At 39.0% G+C, this 20655-nt stretch overlaps 1 protein-coding gene across 3 annotated transcripts in view; it reads left to right on the top strand.

Moving 5' to 3' along the window:
* Positions 1-20655, top strand: part of USP54 (ubiquitin specific peptidase 54) — a 91561-nt gene that overhangs the window by 33680 nt on the left and 37226 nt on the right. For 2 of the 3 annotated variants that reach the window (XM_066554216.1, XM_066554215.1), the window contains exons 1-2: positions 10774-11606; positions 14234-14326. In XM_066554216.1, the coding sequence (XP_066410313.1) occupies positions 11460-11606; positions 14234-14326 (240 nt within the window). In that variant the 5' untranslated portion in view covers positions 10774-11459. Of the gene's footprint in view, positions 1-10759; positions 11607-14233; positions 14327-20655 lie in introns of those variants that run through there. The other variant, XM_066554217.1, reaches the window with a different exon arrangement.

The following is a 20655-nucleotide window of genomic DNA, read 5'->3' as shown; positions in this document are numbered from 1 at the left end:
AAGCCATATTTTATTTAAATAGTAATAGAAATGTTACTTTTTTAAAAAGAAAAAATTAAAAATCTAGAGAATACAAAATGGAAATTGGCTTGTGTGCAAATTTCCTGTTACCAACTATATCTTGCTTGCCCAGCCTGCAGTCACTGAGTGGTCCCAAATGTCTTACTGGAAATTTTGTGCTAAGACTAGCCATGCCACACAATCCCTGGAGCTTTCATCTTTGAACAGCCTTGGTATCTCCCCAAGAGGGCAGGATAGGACTCTACCCCCAGGGGTACTACGTGGCATAGCCACACTCTTAAAGTATGGCACCCGTAATTAAAAGCCAGAAACCAAATGCTTACATAAATGTTATCATCCTGAGACCCAGTTAGTTTCCTGTGTCCTACTGTGTGTGATGGAGTGGAAGAACCCCTAAAGCTGCTGTTGTCTCTTGCCTGAAACCTTCCCCAAAGCTTCTCTGTGCTCCAATGCTGTTCCCCAAGGTACTTTGCTTAGAGAGTGGCACACATCATTGTAGGCTGGGCATTTTTTCTCTGTGCTGGAAGAAAAAAGATGAACCGAGTACACAGAATAGAAGACACGAGTTTAGGAAGCTGTGCTTTCTAAATTTCATGTGTTCTGTGCTGGACTAAGCCAGAAGCTGCTTAATCCTTTGTGCTTAACATTGCCGCACTCCTGGGAGTCCCTATTTAAAGGGTATGTGCGTTGTGTTTAGTTTCACATGTGGTTTCAGCCAGTGCAAGAAGAGATTTGGGAGAGCAACAGAAGTAGCTGCTTATTTTTTTGTAGAGCTCAAACCCACAGAAGCATTGAAAAAGTTGAATTACTGCTGAAAGGAATTAAACTGAATCTCTAAAGTAAAAGCATACTTTTTTTGTTTGTTTGTTTGTTTTTTACAATGCAGTTGAAATCTTACTGTCTGATGTTGAGCTAGACCGCAGTTTTCTCTAGATACTTTTTCAGTGTTGAACTAGTAGCTTTGACATTTGTTGCTGGCTGGGTACTTTGCAGTCCTGTCAGAACAGGCCTCCTTTTTGTGTATGAAAGCATGTGTACATATCCTTAAATTTGCTCCTTGTCAGTCTGTTTTAAAATAACAACAGGAAGAAGTTTCATTAGAGGTGTTTTCCTTTCCACATGTACTAGTTGGTTAAATGTATTACAACTTTCCTGGGCACCCTCAGAATAGTTTTAATTATATCTTTAACAGGTTTCTTCAGTTGCTAAGAAAAGAGCTCTTGTGACCTATCTCTTCATGGTCTTTTTCTGCCAATGAGCAACCCACAAATAATCTGGAAAGGCCCCTTTCAGGGTATATAACTTCCTCTTGAGTGCTTCCTGGGACTTGGGGTTTTTTTCTGGCTGGGAGATGTTTTGGTTTTTTTGGAGAGAGGTAAGGGGATTTGGGTTTTTTGTTTAGATGAGTTTGGGGTCTTTTGGTGGGTTTTTTGTAGGGAGCTTCTGGTGCCACTCAGTTGAGTCATTTTATCGCCAGGCAGAGAAAAAAAAATCAAAGCTGTTGACATCATTCTTCTTTTTCTTACCCCAACACCCAACTGATCTGTTCAGTTTGTATTATACTGCATTTGCACAGCTTCTGCTTCTGTGACCCATTAGGACAGAGCCTGCTTGTGCTTAACAAGAGTCTCTTTCATGCTTTGTGGATCTCTCCAGGCCACAGCAGGACACAAAATAATCCCTTTTGCATTTGGTAGTTTCACAGCACTCTTCTGGTGAAGATAAAATAACCTTTCTGAATGAAAACAATAACATTATCTCCATCAGCCTGGTTTTGATAGAAGGAAATTGTGTTATTGTTTCTGCATCTTATAAAATGACCAACAGTTTGTTCGGGTTTTTCTTCCCTAGCCCATTACTTATAGATTTTAATATTTTAAAATCTTGGAAAGGGTGTTAAAAGTTTAAGTCAGTATGTAATTAGTTTCTAACGGTAATGTCTGTTAAGACTTAGACAACCGGTTTTTTTGAATCATAACTTAAAAATTTGTATTTGTATTTTGAATTCAGTGAGGGCAGATTTTTGTGAAAGTTCATATGCAATCTCATGGCTTCACCTTATTATTAGTTCTAACATAAAAGATACATATTTCAGAAAACATGTTTGTACAACAATCTGCACATATGAAGCTTTCATTTTTGTATACTAGGCATATATTATGTAATGTTTGACAAAGAAAGTATCCTTTGTCTGTTTTAGCTATCTACTCCAGCTTTCCCATTGTGAGAGCTGTTAAACTTGACTTTAAGGCTTTTTTTTACTATCTTTCAGAAGATGTTTTATACCAGAAGAATTCAAACAATTTATCTATTTGTAAGGGGCTTCTCAATGAAAGTAAAATTTCAAGTAATGGAGTTAGGTGAACATCCTCGTTATACAAGAGTTCTTTTCCTGTGTTTGTAGGAACCATTTCATGACTTTGCCTGTGTTTGATGTTTAGCTCTGAGTTCAGGATTGTTGTGCATTAAGTTGTTATTATCTTCTTTTTTCAAAACTCACAGAGACCTGTGGAATGGCTCTTTAGTTTTTAAGGTCTGTGGTGGACTGAGTCTGCAGCTGGGCAGAAGCACAGTTCATCCATGGCTGTTGGATCAGCCAGCGATGGACCTGTTGGCCAGGTCTAGTCTTGGGCTGCAGGACCCCCAGGGAGGCCATGGCAGCATAATCCAAACACTTTATTTGCTACTTTGGGTTGAAAAGTCTTGAGGTATGGTCATGTCTATTTGCTCTATATTCAGGAAAGGATAGGACCCAGCTCATTAGCTTGCAGAGACAGTCTTTTCCTCTGATTTCCCTCAATGCATTGGTCAGATGTTTTCTTCTGCTGGCCTCCTACTGGTACAGTTCCACTACCCCTGCTTGTCTGTTCCAGGTTGTTGGTGAGGTGTTTGGTGCCATTGCATATTTTCCCCAACCTGTTTGTTTTACTCTTCCATATGCTGTTAAGTGCTGTTGGATATGGGATGTTCTGATTAAGTAAGCTTTTTCTTGTGGTGTGTGCAAATGTTTTTCCTACTCAAGTTCTGAAGTCTTTAGTGAGTTTCACAGCAAATGCTTCTCTATACAGAGCCAAATGAAGCAAAAATTAGTTTCCCTGTTCTTATTAGTTATACTTATTCTTCTAAAACTACATAGTAATGATCTTAAACTCAGCTTATGCATGTGTGTGCACACTCGTGATTCTGCTGAAATGTTATTTATAGCTATACAGCACAGATGATTGCTTAAAAAAGAAGAATAATCAGCATGTTGTGCATGCTGAGAGCATTTGCTTTATAGCTTTATGTGAAGTATGAATCTATATAATGTTCTGCAGTGCAGCAGTGCTTCTTCTGCTTGTCAGTTCTAGTAAAACAGGAGAAAAATGATGTAAGCATTTAATACTAAAATACTTAGTACTTTAATACTGGGACCCAGCAAAGGCACTATAAATTGCTGCTCACTCTGCCTTTACTCTGTTTTTGTGAGTTCCCCTATACTGCTTTACTTTTGCACCTTGGTGTGTTATTAGTCTGTCAAGAACCTGAGAGTTACAATCTGTCTTGGTACATGATAATGGTGGTGTAGATAAAACACAAAATACAATGAACTAATACTTTCATCTAGAACTATTATTTTAATACCAAATACTGTCCTGACCAAAGAAGGAGGGAATAAATGCATTATCTGGCCCCAGCTGTTCATCACAAGGGAGGTGGAAATTGTCTGCTCACCTTTGTGGAAGTTTTCACTAGCCAGAGTTATCAAAAGGTCCATTATGTGCATATGTTGAGGAAACTGATTTCTGCCCTGGATGTCATCTTTCCCCTTGAGCACTACCAGGAGAGAACAGTGCATTGCAGTATTTGACTTTGAGATTCCTAGCACATCAGCAGAAAGACCTGTTTTTCCACCCAAACACTGTCCATCTGTTTGATCAGTTTGTTGCTACTCTCAATGTGTTGCTGCCTTTGCTTAATCTTTGTTGTATTTCCTTTGAAATCAAAAGTACTAATGGAGCCAGACTTCTTCTGTTTGCCTGTTTTCCTGCAAAATCTGTTTCTTGTGTGGTTGTTATTCTGTATGGATATGTGTGTATTTCCACATTCAAACATATCAGAAATCATTGGTTTATAATAGAGTTTAATAGAACAGAGGGGTTTGTGGTGCTGTAATGTGAACAGTGTATGATTAGGAGTTGATTGCTACTGACTTCTGCTTTAAGCAAAAAAAGGTGTGAAGACTGACAGAACTCACAGTTACAACAAAGTAGCAGTTACAGATGAGGAAGAATTTTTCTGTTCAGCAGTGAAAATCTGCAAGGCCAGGAAAAGAATGGCAGCAGGATTTTAGGATTTAAAGAGTTACCAGTCATTAAGCCATATGTTGTTGAATACTGCTGACTACTTCTGAAATCTTTTAGGGCTCTTAAGTCATTGTTGGACTGGAATTCACAAGCCAGAGTGCAAATCCCTTGGTTTTTTGGACCAGTGCTGTTATCAGTGGAAGAGAGATGCGATTGTTTGTTAATAAGGTGCCATATGAAAATGGGCCCTGAAAGCTTTTGGCAATAGCTGATGGCTGTAAAATACAGAATTTTGCAATCAAAGTGTTTACATCTGGAGACTGAATCAAATACTAAATTAATCTTGAAGCTCTGCTTTGGAAAGTCAAGGTAAAGATTTGGAAAGGGAATAACTGGTAGCAAGAGGCTGACTGAGCTCTTGCTTGAGTCAAACCAGAACCTTCCATTTCACCGGAGGGTTGACAGCTGCCTATTTTTCATGTTTTCCTTTGTTACACAGGATTGATTAGTGATATTTAACTACTTTTGAGCAATTGCATAACATTTGAAGCTGCTGTGTTTTTCCATTTATCCAAACTGCACAAGTTCCATGCAGAGTGAGAAGAAAAGCTGATTTCACTCTACCCTTGTTCCTTGAGAAATGTCTAGCACCAGCCTGGGGTAAGGTAGAGTGTTTTTTAAATATAGGCTTGGGAGAATAAAGTTATATTTCATATAGAAAGAAATAGAAAACTTGAGGATAAGCACTTTGGAAATCCAAGTGAGTTAAAATGTAGGCTTTTATTATCTTGTACAGCGGTCTTAGAGCTGAACAACTGTGAAGGGTAGATCTGAAGGGAATGAGGACGGTTTTGAAAAGATTTGAGTTTACTTAGGATTGGGCAGACTTTCTTAATTTTATATATATTCCTTGCCTCTCCAGCTATCAGAGAAAAGTTGCTGATACAAAAGGGTCATGTAACATAAAGGCGGCTGCTGCTTCCAAAGGATTTTGGAAGTAAAACCAGTGGGCTTGTCTGCCTCCATTCTCTGTAACCTTCACAGCAAATTCATGTGCTGAAAGTACCATGATGCATGAGATCAATATTAATATACTGCTTTTTCTGTCAGTAGAACCATTGTTTGGGGAGCAAAATGTGTTCTGGCAGTAAGCCCCACAGAAAGTAAATAATGTTGCATTTTCATCTCTAGGTCTGACCTCCACTCTCTCATTGTTTGCCTTTGAACAGACAATTGCAGACTTTAAGAAGATATGCTTTACTTTAGAAACTTCTAGATCATTTTACAGGTTAAGTAATTGTTGATCAGAAAAGGCTGTAATGCTGGCTTTAGGTATTGAGAGTTGCATTTGGGCTTTTAATTTTTTTCTTAATTATAATTTGCCTTTGAATAATTGTCATGTTGTACTGGAGCTCCTTACCAGATAGGTTTTAATTGCTTCTCTCATTATTTGAGAGGCAGCTGGATATTTTGAGTCTTCTTAACTGTTTTATGAAAGTCTGGACACAGCTACCTTACTGTCTCAATAGCTGTATAGAAAAGTGACATACTTTTCCATTATTCTGAGCAGAAGTCTATGTGGTTGTCAGCACAGAACAGAGGTGTTTATCAGCTGATGTCCTTATTTCAGAAAGGGCTGCAGAAAAGGCTGATAAAACTGTAACCCTGGAGGAGAATCTTCTGCATTTCAAAGCCAATGGCTTTCTTCTGGGTTTTGGTGGTTGGGGTTTTTTTTGGTGTTTTTTTTTTTTTTCCCCTTAACTGTGAAAGATGCTCTTTAAATAGATTTGGCTGACTCTCAGGCTTAAAATCAAATGATTCAGATTAGGTAAGTGTTTGCAAGATTTCATTACACTGCTTTAAGGGGCAGTCCACCAGAGTTTTATAAAACCTACTAGCATTTTGGATGAGGAAATTGGAGAATGTTTTGGTGTAAAGAATGTTTTCATGCAGTATAAAGCTATACTTGACCCCAGCAGTTTACAGGGTCTCACTTTGGAGTGTTTCTGCAGAATGTGATCTCTTCATGCCTCTTGTTGGTCTGAGCAGTTAACAGGAATGTTGAGTGGGTTGGTTTTCATGTTTCATGGTTTGTTGGTTGTTGGTTTCAAAAGTTGGTGTAAAACCATATTTTTTCTTCATAAAATTGTTCAGTTTTTTTCCTTCCTATGACTGTAGAAGCATTAAGTTATCTGTAGAAATGGCAACATTGCTGCATTGGGAAATGTATTCCTAAAAAGTGATTGACCCATCAGTATTTTGACTACAGTTTCTTCTGTTGGTTGATAGGCTGTATAAATACAGTGGTAATGACCAAAAATAATGTTTGTTATGCTAGTTTTGTTTGCTGTTCTGTCTAGTCTTATCCATTTTTGTTTGCATTATCTTGAGGTGATCTCTCAGAAATGGCCTCACTGTGTCTTCTGGAGAAACCTGTGGTGTTGGATCAGGCTTGCTGTATCAGTACTCTCTGTAGAAGCACATCCATGGATTTGGGAAGCATGTTTTTAGTGTTCATTCCGAGATCATTTTGATTGTCTTTATCAGCTACTTTTAGCCAGACATTTGGATAATTTGCATCGAGTATTTGGAAGGATTTCTTTGGTGTCGGAAAGAGTATTTACCATAACCTTAGCAAACTCTATTTTCCAAAAAGGCTCTGGGAAGTTAGCCTAAGGTCCCTGGTACTCAAAGCTTTGTCTCTACAACACTTCAGGGACTGAGAATTGCGCAATAGCACATGGGAAACAAGGAAGAGCAGTATGAGTCTGTTGTGGGCACCAATGGCTCTGTGAGGTGCTGTCAGTTGCAGTTCCTGGTTCCTCCCAGTTGGCACAAGTAGCACGGAGCCAGGTAACCAGGTTGTTCATTTAAGAGGAAGACTGTCAGATGGGTACAAGCTTGACGGCAGAAGTATTACAGACTCTTCCCTGCCCCTTTCTCCCAGCAGAGCCATCAAGGCTGAGAAATGCATGCATAAAGCAGAAATTTTTTCCCCTCTGTTGTCCCATTTGTACTGTGAAAAAATTCTTGGCAACAGAGATGAATGTAAATCTACCTTTTTGTAGTTGCACTTTATTGTCTAGGTGAGCAAATACATCTGTCTCGTATTTCTGGCTAGCTAAGAATCTCAAAAAGAAGAGACATCCTCAAGAGGAGGAAATCATCTTCTTTTGCTTCTGTCAGGTCATTGCCCTCTTCACTCTTTTCTTCATCCAGCCTCATGGTTATTTGGTATTGGGAAGTTTTTCCACCCCTCTATTTTATTTCATTACCTTCAAGATTGAATTTAAACTGACTTGCAAAGCTGACTATCTTTTGGGATGTCCAAACTAAATTAAGACTTTAATATTGATATCTCTGCAATTAAATATAATTTAATCCATGCAGAAATTCACAGACACTTTCATCATTGCAGGTACATGGAGAAAGTGTGTTCTCAAGCTCTATTTCTACAAACTTTCCATCTAGCTGAGAACAGCCATGGGATTATTCTTGTGCCTCTTCACTGAGTCAAACTCAGGAGCCATCTGGGTGAAAACTTTCATCAAAATCCATTGTCTTGGACAAGTCTGTCTTTTTTTGTTATCAAAAGATCTTGATTTCAAAGCTGTTTCTCACCTCTTTGGGTTTCAGAGGTGTTGCAGCATGTGAAGGCATGATTTGCCCTCAACACCATTAATCTACTCCCTACCATCAGAATAGGTGGTAGGATACTGGGGGAAAGGAGTCTCTTCTCTAAAATCAGACACATTCACACATTGAAGCATTTACTTTGTTCTGTGTTTTGAAAGGTTTTTTTTCAGAAATATAAGTAATAAACACTAAATTCCAGACCTCTGCTCTTATTTAATAGTGTGATAAATGCTTAATTGGTGGTTTCAGCCATGCCTAGTGCTATATGGAAGCATCTTTGTTCCTAAACAGGATTGTTCTAATTCACCCACACGCTTGGATTGAGAGTTCAAGCAATAGCCTAAAATGTTTGGCTACGTGAGACTGCAGTGGGAGAGGGGTGTTACATTCCACACACCCCTCCTCCTCACCCCCAAAAATGAACAATGATAGTGAGCCCTTGCCAGAGAATAAAGGATGCAACTTGAGATGTTACGTTTCTGTGTGATTGATTTAGCAAGGGAATATGGGGATAAACAGGGTCTTGCTATCTTCTGTGGTACATCTTGTAGAGTGTTGTGCTCTGCTGTCAAAGGACAGACTCTGGTTTCCTCAGGCCAGAATTGTGTGCTGAACCGTGGCCAGCTTTGCTCTGGGGCTGTGTTGCTGCAGTGATGCCCCATGCCTGTCTCTGTGGCTGGGAGCCCTCCTGCCTTCCCAAAGGAAGCTGCTACAAAGCAAGATCTACAATGTTGGGTTGGATTTTTTTATTATATGTTATCTATTATTATTTTATTTACTCCTTATTAAAGCATTTGTATAATGTTTATTTAATATGAGGAGTTGTATGGCACTGGCAAGTTTTATCGAGGTTGGCAGAGTGCAAAGCTGTGATCTGGAGATCTGGTTTTGTCCTAACTGGGTGGTTACCAGCTTAAGTGTTATTTGCTTGTTCTTAGCTTTGCAAAGGCCATGTAGCCAAATGAGCAAACTGGATGTGCTCCTGTGAGCAGTCATGATGGTAAGAAGTCAGTTCTGCTAAGCCTGAGCAGAAGCAGTGCAGGTACTAAGCTTACGTGGCTACTGTAAGGATTCAGGCCAGTTTGAATTAGTCTTGCTGCAATGGCAGAACTGCAAAGCCTCTAGTCCTGACTTTTGCTCCAAAACAATAAAAATAAACTAAAAAAATGTAATCACTTTGTCATACCTGTAGCTTTGCTCAAAAATTGTTCAAAAGTTAGTTTTACAGCCCATTTTGAGAGCAGAGTTGTGTTTTGAACTTGAAGTCCACTGAATAGGTGCAGCTCTTAGCTGTGTGTCTTGAGCATGTTTTGAATTGTTTGGGGTTTTTTTTTTTTTTGTAGGTGCTTGGAAAGAAGACCAGGTGTTTGGCTCAGTGGTTTTTGTGAGGAAGCACAGAGCCTGCCTGTCTCAGTTTGTTACACTCAGCATTGCTCTGTCTGTGACACACAGTCTTAGCCCCTGCACCTATTGCAAGTAGTGTTGCTTTACAGAGATCCCTAAATTGATCCCTCAGTAGCTCACACAGTATGATTGGCTCATGGTTCATTAAGGGGTTGAACAAAGAAAGGGAGCTGTGGCTGAAATTGCTTTGAAATGACTCCTGTGTAAGTTCAGCACTCAGGAATGTTGTGTGACGGGCACGGCAATGGTCTGTGCCTGCAGGCTTGCAAGCATGTCTGAAATTTTGCATGGCACACTGGCAACCAGGACTACTCATCTGTGAGAAGATATTTGCCTGCCTTACAGCAATGCTGAGACTTCATTAATATTTGTAGAATGAGTTTAACAGAAATACAAATGAAGTATTACTAGAAGGGAATGTGTTAGGCTGCTGTAACACATTTGGAGGTATTTAGGAAGTTCTGTGTGTTTTGACAGGAGATGAAGAATTTATAATTGTGTGGAAGATGAAGAACATGACTTCAGAGATACCCAGGATATCTTTGTAGGGTATTATACTCTCAGTTAATTTTTGCTGATGTACAAACCCTACATATGTCTATTTGGTAGTGACTTCATGCTGCAGTTAATACTTAAATACATTTGGATTAGAGTTATCTTGCTCATACTAGCCCTAATAGGTAATTTCAATTGTTATGTGTATCAAAATTGGTAGAATTCTAGATGTCATTGGGAATGTGCCTGGAAGATACTATGCAAGTTTCTTTAAATATAGGTGGACTACACTTAAGAGAATTTAAAAAAAGATGTGTTGTCATGAATCTTGTTGTTCCTGTTTCCGTGCCTTTTATAAGACATCATATATTCCATGTACCTAGATTAAATAGAGGTACACATAGTTTCAGATGAAGGAAATTTGGAGACTTTTTCCCCTGGAGAATGCAGTGTGTTGCCGAGTCAGGGATGAGCCTTGTGGCTTCCATGTTCAGTGCAAAATCCCAGTTCTAGGGTGGAGAACGTGCTAGCATGTGTTCATAGAACCACAAATCCTCGTGTAACTGTTTGAATGAATAAGATATTATTAAAAAAAAAAAAGCACTACAAGATTGTAAAGGATATGTTTGACTACTGCCATGGGGTTTACTTGAATGTTGTGGTTTATTTTTTTAATCTAGTTTCCTTCTTAACCTTGCCAACATACTCCAAACTTCCTTGCTGTTACATGCTTTTCTCAGAATCCTCTGTTCTTTTCCATATTTTTATTTTTTGGGTGGAGGAACATTTATATTTTTTGCTTTGTCTCTGAAGATTCAGTGTATTGTGGGAGGTGAGGCAACACTGGTCTTGGCAGAACACCACAAAACCAAGAGTAATTAAATGACGCAAGCCTTTGATTATTTTTCTCTCTCAAGCTTTCTGGCACGGCTGGGCATTCCGATTGCAAAAGGAGGATCGGGAGAAGAGGTTTCTAAAGATTGCATGCAGAATTAGAAGAGCTGTGTCGGAGACGTCTTGCTTCTTTAGAGCTCTTCGCTCTCAAGTTCTGGAGTTACTTCTTTTTCCCCTGTGAGGCTAATGTCTCTTTCATCACCCAAGATACATGTAACTGAAAGAGAGCTGCCAAGGTTGTGTTTTGGTTTCTTTGCACCTCTACTAATTGGATTTTTCTCGTGTTCTTCTGGAGGATTATAGAAGGATTACAGAAGCTGTGTTTTTGGGGGTGTGGGAGGAAGTTGTTGTTTTTCTCGTCTTGAGTCTGGGACCTCCTTGATTTGCCATTTGTTCTCTGAAGTTGCTGCCTATTTGGAAAAGGGAGAAGCAGCTTAACATGAACTTGCACAACCATGGATTCAATCCCTTTGCAAATGTTCTATGTGGCTGCTTTTAAAGGAGGTTTTTGCATGCATAAGCAGCAAATGAAGAATAGCATCCCAGGCTGGATTTAAAAGAAGCAAGCTCCTTGAGTCCTGGCAAAAGGATAAATACTGTTTAAACTATATTTTAAGGAAGACTGGGTGTTGTTGCAGTTTCAAATTTTTTGAAAGGAAGCATCTGATCAAGTCAAATATTCTGCCAGCCTAAACCTGCATTTTCTGCAGCTGAAACTGGAAGATGTCTTGGAAAAGAAATTACTTTTCTGTGGGTCGGGGCAATGTACAGGGCATGTTTACTCCACGAAGTACCACCTCCATAGCACCCAGTAAAGGTCTCAGCAATGAACCAGGACAGAACAGTTGCTTCCTGAATAGTGCGCTACAGGTAAGAGCACAGAATAAAGAATGTTTCTTGTTTTGCCCTCTGTCTCTTGCAGTGTTTTCCTAGGCACTGTGCAATATAGCCAAACTAGAGTACATGACTGTTGGTGGGCCTAGATAGAATAAAGCTACATTTGGAAAAGCAGATTGAGTTTGAGCTTTTTAATTTTCAGGTTTTCCTAGTGAATTCAATAGCATTTACACAGTCATCACTTACTTGAATGTCTTGTTTGTGTAAGCTTGTAGAATGTCAACCAAAGCTAAAAATATACAAAGAAAGTGTATTTAAAAATAATAGGATATTGCATAGCTTGCAGAATGCATGTTCCTTAAAAGTAAACTTCTTTGTTGAACTAGTCAAGGTTTGATAATAACTATACAAGATCCATTTTATGTAGTTCAATTTTCTTTCTGGCTGCTGCTTTGTAGCTTAGTTTAAATGACTAAGTGTTTGCCTTTTGCTTTAGAAGAGTTAGAAGAAAAACCTTTTCTGGTACCACATTCAGTGGAGTGGAATGGCTGCTATAGAGGTGTTGTAACCACTTAGATGCTTTGAATATCTGATGGTTGAGGTTCAGTCATTTTGGCAGCAGGGCTTAAAACCCCTTCACATCTGTTTCCATCCCTTCATATGATTTGTCTGTGCAGAACAGACTGTATCACTGTAGGTTTGACTTCTGTTTAGTTTTTTTTTTCCATGGGCACAATCAGCTTCTCAACTAACTTCAGGCTTCCATATACCCCTAGTGCACATAATACATATTTGTATAACTATGACCCTCAATAGGCTTAATATGTTAGGAATGACAGGGCAAAGAGAAGTTTCTAGTGATGTTCTGTATCAATTACCTTTATTAAGCTGTAAGGTGTAATGACCAGCTGCTTCCTAATTTTGAGTTAGTGAACCTAGGTCTGGACTAAGTAGATCTTAATACCAGCTGCATACCATACATGAAGATGAAAGCATATGACCTGGTCTTTAATCTGCTACAGAAACCCTTTTCTTCTAAAGCTGAAGAGAGACAGGATACTGAAAGTACTTAAAATCAGAGCTGAATTTAAAAGAAAAGGCAAGGTGGTAATCATTTCATAAAATACATACTTCTGGCGTATATCTTAATTTTTTAACACTTAGTCTGAAATGCTCTTGAATGTTTGTTGCTCCTCACTCTTACGATTTTCTCTAAACATTCAAGCTAAACTCCAAAGGGAGTTACATAAAAAAATTGGACTCATTCCTAAATATGATTTTTTGTCATTTTCTAAAGTCTGCAGTAGTTCTTCAGGAATGTTTGTGTATAATCAAATGTTTTCAAGGCTTATATTTCCTCCCAGGCCCTTAAGTACAGGGATAGTTTGAGTATAAACATAGCCCTGGCAATTATGAATTTTTGGGAAACTTACAGATTATATTTAAAATTGTGTTTACTGAATATTACATATTAGTATGGTTTAAATAACAAATCGTTCCAGTTGAAAACACTTCTTGAAACCAGCACAAATTTTGCCAGGGTGCTAAATTTTTTCTAGGCAATTACTTGAGGCAAATTCATCAGAAATAAGAAGTGTGGTTCCTCTGTTTGTGCTAATGAAGCATTTAGCCAGTCACATGTCAGCTTGGACCTTGCTGCTCTGTCCGGAACCTGGTAGGACGTGATTTAGGTCAGGGCTTCTTTGAGTGCAGACTTCTGCCTTCAGGAAGGCTGGGGACTGAAGTTTGCAGGAATGGTAGTTTGAGCTGAAATAGCCAGTCCTGACCACATTTATACATAAAGAGCCCACCGTAGAACACCTCAGAGGTGGCTATTGTTGCTATTTTATAGATACAAATTTGAATAATTTCCCAAGAGTGTACAGGTTTAGTGGTAAAGCTGAAGAATAAAAAACCATGGTGCTGTTAGAGCAGATGTCACCTGTCACTGTTGCTAGCAGAACATGTGAAAGCCCGCTTGCTTTTCTGTGCTATGACCCTACCTAGTCACACAGCTGGTATTACCACCATAATTCTCCTGAGAGAAAGCTGTAACTGCCCTAACAGGCTAGGGTTAGTAATCATGGCCTGTCAGGACACTTAGTAGTGATAATATTGGGCATAACGGATTTTAGCATTCTGCTGTTTCCTCTCCACGGACTCGTTTATGTATATGCCGTTGGTGCTCTGTTTCTTCGTAATCCGGGCTTTCTGCTCAGAACAAGAAAGCTGTGTGGGATTGGAAGAAAGGAAGAGTTTCATCCCCATCAGTCCAGGGGGTGTCCTCAGCAGCTCTGCTCAGCTTCATGGTGCAGTTGCCCCGTGGCCGGCCCTGGTGCCAGCACAGCAGAGCAGTCAGAGCAGGTGCTGTTTAAGCCAGCACTGCCACATGGATGGAGAAGTGAGTTTTCTATCTAAAAGCATAAGGCAAGAAATTCAGAGGAAGGTCATACTGTAAATTAGCATGTGAAGGTTACAGCTAAAGAAGAGAGTTGAAAACGTCAACTTGCAGTTAGATAAAAGGCATCCCTTTGAAGGTGATCACTGCTGACATTGGTATACTTCTTGGATTATTCAGCATATGCAGTTTAGTCAGAAGCTTATGCAATATTTTATGTTATATATTCATAAAATTGGCTGTGCCCCCTTTTCTGTTTCAGGTTCTGTGGCACCTGGACATTTTTCGCCGCAGTTTCCGGCAGATCACAACGCACAAATGTATGGGTGATTCTTGCATCTTCTGTGCTCTTAAGGTAAAAGTTAGAAATGCATTGAAAACCATTCTTTTAAAATTTGAGCAGAAATATTTATGATACTTAATTAATATTTATAATCAAACTTGCACCTGAAAATATGTGAGAAGAAGGTAAATGTGATAGCTAGTGGTCCAGGATCCAGTTTCTAAAATGTGTTCAAATGTGTTGGTAAAGTTTCAGTCACAAGGACTCTTCTTAATGGTGTGCAGGTCATTGTGAGTCTCCATTAGTTCAGGCAGTAAAATACAAGTTTGCTTTATTTCTTCTGATTTATCATTTGGTATACAAATATAATACTCTATGCAGTCAGTGTGCTCATCACCATTTACCTTTCCATTCAGAGTTACTTTAAATGTCAGGATAGGGAAGGCCATTTAGCTAAGCCTTTCTTCAAACAGTTCAAAACTGTTGATTATGTAAGACTAAAAGGTTATTTTCTACTGTAAATATTGATGTCTGCATTAAATGGCTCAGCTCTTTGTAGTCTCTGTTTTAAAAAACATCAATTCTGTTTGTAGCTGCAGATTCAATAACTGACTGTCATAGAGGCTGCCTGGACAGTAAGATCTAGATGCTAGCTCTGATTTTGAGTACTGTTATGTACTTGAGTAAATTGTGCAATCCTGTGTCTCTGTTTGTCTCTATCAATTAATTTGTTGCATTCTTGGGTTTTTTTGTGACCCCCTTTCTAAATTTTGCTAGCTCAAACCCCTGGCTTTTTGTGGGAGAAATGTATATGATGCAAACATGATGAAAATACCTAGCTTTAATCTTCCTGAGCAGTGATTTTCCTTTCTGAGCTTGAGACTTAAACATCTTCTTTGATCACAAGTGCGTTGTGAAATCCAACTAAATATATAAACTAATTGTAGAGAATTTGTGTCATAAATTCTATGTACAGTAATAAAAATGGCAGACACTGTGTCTTAAAAAATGGTAAAATAGAGAGTGCAGGGTTAAATTAAGATCATCTGACGTTCCCAGGCAATATTTATGATACAACAGCTGTCTTGCTGCTGTTAAGTAACGTCACAGGTGCTCTGGTAGAGACAGGCTTGAAATGAATTATGTAGGGAGCTTTTGGGCTGTTGTTGAGGAGTTTTTCCTGGCAAATGAACACTAAAGGGGAGACTATTAAGGCATGAAGTGAGAGAATTTTTCTGTTTTTGAGGGGAAATTTGTCTCATGACATATCTATTGAAATGATGAGACAGGATGATATTTACACCAGTATCATCAGAAGAGGATGTAACAGTGGGTTAGGAGCAAGGTAGTGCATCCAAAGTGAGATACAGCTCTTCAGACACAGAAAAGATGGAATATTAAATATATACCCTTCCTTAAAGGGGAATGACAAGACTTAGTCATGATCTGGTTTGAGTTCATTAAGTTCAGTGGGATAATTTAAAGGTATTTTTTGGATCATGCCCTTGAGTAATGTCAAGTGCTTGTTGGTATTCTTTGTTAGCCAAGATGAGGTCAGAAAGAAAAGGATTTAGGAATTTACCATGAATGTAAGCTTTTGCTCTTCTGGGGTTTAACTGAAAAACATGATCAAGGAAATACCAGGAGATCAGACAGGTTCTGCCATGAATGAAAGTAGACTCTCAACTCCGCACTAGAGTCCAGGTTTTAATATTATGATAATAGTTAAAAGTCTTTCTGTATAGAATACTGAAAAAGAGGGAGAGGGATGTGAAAGAATATTGCAGGAAAAAGGAGAGGATGAACCTTTGTGTTACTGATCTTGAAAGATGAACTGCAGACAAAGATGCATGTGGATTAGCAGTACTGGTGGGAGAGGGAAAGCACTACAGGAAAACTGGAAAATGACAGGATCTCTGAAATATATGTACTAAAAGCAGACATTGGGTCAAATAATGTTCAGTTTTGTTGGTAAAATCCTTGTTTTTGATGTCTTGAATTGTGTAGTGTGCTATTATAAAACTAGGAAATGACAGGTGGTGTGGCGGAATTCACAAATTCTATGCATGCAGCCGTGTGTTTATTTTTTAATAAGTAGCTTTTGAAAAATTTGCTGCTGTTTCTTCACTCTCAGATACCTGCCAAGATTTTATGTGTCTGTGTTTTTGGTTTTGTTTGGCTTTTTCTTTTTTTTACCTGAAGTTCTCAGCAATAATGTTCCTAGGTGGTACTTGTTACAACCCTTAATTTCCAATAAAACAATAATATTGCACCAAATCCTCTACTACTTTTGCACATTTTGGGAAACTTGTGTCTGGTTGTGTGCAGAATTCCTAGAGCTCACAAAAACTCTAAAGATCACATAAGCAATTGAAGAATTACCCAGACAATTATTCATAAAAGTGGGCAGTAACCAAAACTTAAAAAAGTAAATAGATTCCAACTGGATCCAAATCAAAAAGTTAGCATCTACTCTATGTGCAGTCTGTTCTTCATGGGACATTGCTGTGCATCCTACCAAAGCCTGTTCCAGAAACTCTTTCTCTGGGTAATGTTGTGCCAAGCTTTCACTTTTATTATCTTGTGTAAAATGTTGGTGTGTTCATAAGTATTTGAAAATTCCCCCGTCCCCCTTTTTGTGTTGCTATCAAGTCAAATACCATTATAAAGGTGAGTTATAAGGGCTGTCACTTGACTCTAAGTGAAATTGGGGGTGCAAACCTCCCCTCAACCCCTAAAAAAACCTCTGGGCACCAGAAATGTAAGCTGTCTTGCTTAAAAGCAGCTGAAAAGGTAGGGATATTCACAAGGGACAGCCCCAAACCATGGAGATGGTCACATTCTCTTCACGTTCTCCTTAAGCAGGCAGTAGACGGGGGGGAAAAGGGCTGTTCAAGGTGTTTACTCGTTCTCTGCTGCCCTCTGGATCAGTGTTTTCAAATTGCTCTATTTTCTTGCTCCTGTAAAAGTCTGTCTGGTACATGTTATGTGTAAACTTCTATAAGACAAGTGGGATTATGTGCTTAATGTACACATAATACTGCAAGCATCACCAAGAGCATGTTTTGTGTTCCAGGGCAGCAGGGTCATCCCCTCCCTTCTGTGCCCATCTCTTCCCCTGCCCCAGCTCTCCTTTCTGCTCTGGAAGCCTTTAACTATTGTCCTGCCAGAGTAATGCTGGATTAGCCTCCAGGTCTTTGACATCCTCTTTTTCTTGAATCTTGCCTTAGGCTTTGCTAAGATGAGGGAGAAGAAGTGGCTGGATCCAGTGGGAACACCAGAATTTGGAGCTCTATACCATGCGAAAATCTCCTATTAGGGTCTGGGGAGAGGTAATTAGCCTTGCATGCTGTCAGGTGGATCTGCCCAAAACACTTGTCCAGACCAAGCAAGGTGGAGGCAGGTCATGTTTACCCTTCTTCAGAGCATGCTGGCATGTTCAGATTCCAGCCTGGCCTGGGAAAGGGACAGTACTTGTGGGGAGGAGCCTACGTCATGCTCCCCCACTTCACTTCAGGGTCCTTTCACAGCATACCTGACACCATCTGTGTTGTATAGAGACGCTTCATGCTCTTCTCCTGCTCTGAAATGTTGCTCTGAAGGTGACATCCTCTTCCTTTTGGCTCTAGAGGAAGATAGTCTTCTCTAAGCTAAATTTAGCCATGGAATAACACTGAAGAAGTTGTATTTTTTCCACACTTTCTTGGCTTGTTGCAACTGTTTCTAGGAATTTGGATGTCATGCACTGTATTTACTGTAATTGCTCAGTTAGCTCTCTAAATATTACTTGTAATTTCAAATATGGGATCACAGGACAGTGATGTCATACCTGATCAAATCACATTTTATTTTTATACTGCGTTGAAGACTTCCATTTCACAAAGTCTTGAAGTCATTTTAAAACTTGATGTGCTCCCTGACTGTGTTTATGTAGCTAGAAAATGAACCTTGAAATCATTCCAGATATGCATTCCTTGGTTATTTGGAAGTTACCTTGCATCAACAGCTATAAAAAGGGAGAGTTGCAGACTCAGTGCTGGAACCCCAAACACTGCCCCTTAAAATGTGGCATTATTTAAGTATTTTTTTCAATACACAAGCTGTCCTTACCACTATGTGGTTTGCCTGCCATAACACTGAAACAACTTTTTGATTTATTATTTATGATGAAGTCTACTATGATTTGGTTTATTTTCCTTTTTTTTTTCAGCATGACTTTGCTTTGGTGTTTATCACAGCTGGAAGAGGGTAGGAAGGGGGAAATCCGTCCACTGTACTGAGCATGCCACAGTTTGTTCTCCTTCCAGGGATTGTACTGAGAGCTCCATAGTGCCAGGATACGGGACAGAGTGTTTTTTGTAGGTCACAAAGAAGAATGTTCTGTTGATTGATACATTCTAATAGGGCTGGTCTTTTCTGTTGTTTTGTCATGTGCAACAAAAGCAGGAAGAATGTGAATTTTCTGTGTAGAGATGATGTTGTTTAAGATGAAAATGGAGAACAGTAGGGTTTTACAGCACTTTAAAAAAGTGGAATGACTACAGTTGGTTCTCATAAGCCACTTGCTTGAAATCGAGTGATTTATTATGAAATGTTCATCGTGTGGTTGAGACCATAATAAGTTGGTTGCAAAGACTACATCCTCTTTTTTATGCTCTTTTTCTAATGACAGTAGTATTTCAGGTAAAATAGTAGTCAAAACACATAACATAATTACTTTTATTGTTTGAATGTTTTCCATCAGTTGGCACTTGCAGTTAACTGCCTGCCAAATAAACTAGCAGCAAGTACAGTTCCCTGAGTTAATAAACTGGTAATTGAAGCTTCCAAATAACAGTTGGCTGCTTTGATCTTGATCAAGCAGTTAATGAATTGTTACCTAGTAGATGTGCACATTCTATGATTTGAATTTCTTTTCCTGCCGCCTTCCTAAACAAGACTTGTGGAAAGTATTATTTTTACTTGATTTTGGTAGTAGCCAGAAGTGCCTGACTTGATAGTCTCTACTGGGGACCTGATCTTAATATTCAGGATACAGTGTGAGTACAAATGGAAGATACATAAAAAGAAGGGAATGAATGGAAATCTAGGTTGATTGTCACCAGACTTAGAAGTTTGAAAAGAGATCAAAAGACACAAAACCAAATAGACATAGAATTTGTTGCAACCTTGAAGGCAAATACAACACAAGGAAATGTGGGGAAGAAATTGAGCTAGTGAAAATACTGTTGGTATGGGAGTGTTGTGTTTGGATAGGAGAAAAATGATTTTTAGCAGCCATTTGAAACAGGTTATTGTACTGAGTATGAGGCTTCAGTGGGAGAGTGTGATGTTCTGAATGAGAGATTAGGTACTACAGGCAAGAAAAAAAGGTGCACTGAGCAGGGTGAGAAAGGCATGCTACTGAAATGGAGAGAAAGCTTAAAAAATTATGCAAACAAAAATCCCATCACCAAAACCCAGAAACAATTGATTAGTGTAGGGAATACTAAGGTGAGGGGAACATGTTTTGTTCTTTGAAATACTATACCACTAGTATTGCAGTGATACACCTATACAGAAGAAGCTTCTATATAATTCTGGAAGGGTTAGTTCCCAGAAAGCTGCCAAGGACACAACTCAAAATTACAGTGCATAAACACTGTTCTGATTCAGTAGCTGTTCCCTGTTGTCTTCACCCATCAATTTATCCTTATGTCAGCCTACTTTTGCATGCTTGATTAGAAAGTCACATGTGAATGTGTATCAAGTTTGGTTTGTTTCATCACTCTGGTTAGTTACACACTGCAGATGTCAGTTTACCCCAAATAAATGGAACACTTCTTTCCTACGAAGGAAGTTGATTCCAAACATTATTAGGGATAATTGGGAGCAGATCTTGTAGATGATAGGAGGGGGTTTGCAGTTATTGCAACTTTCAGATCTTTAAAAGAACTCCCAAGAATGCCTGTCAAGCCCATGGATTACCTAAAAGAGTACTTTTTATCTTTAATCAATAAACCAGGTGAAAAAAAACTTGGTTTATGATCATGCATGTGAATTTTAGTGTTCTGAAATATCTTCAAGGTTTCTTGAAGAGCTGTATGATAAATATACCTTTTCTCAAAACTTAGGTTGTTTTCCTTTATTTGATCCTTGATCAATGTACATCTAGGAAGTTCATACTGATCCCCACTCCCACAGTTCCCAAAGTGGAGGACATTATTTTGGAAGCCCACCGACTGCAAGGCTTTGTTCTGATGTGTAACAGAGGCCCAGCTGTGTAGTAGTACCAAGGACATGAAGCCTTCAGTTTAAAAACTATGAAAAAGCCTTCTGAATAGTAAAAAAATGGAGTGAGGCCCTACAATTGATAGTCTAAGATGGTTAAGGAAGTTCCAGGTTTGGACCCATCTGAGAGC

Source organism: Molothrus aeneus, chromosome 8, assembly GCF_037042795.1.
Source record: "Molothrus aeneus isolate 106 chromosome 8, BPBGC_Maene_1.0, whole genome shotgun sequence".
Lineage (NCBI taxonomy): Eukaryota > Metazoa > Chordata > Aves > Passeriformes > Icteridae > Molothrus > Molothrus aeneus.
Note: the sequence above shows the minus strand (reverse complement) of the source record. Positions and strands in the feature narration are given on the sequence as shown.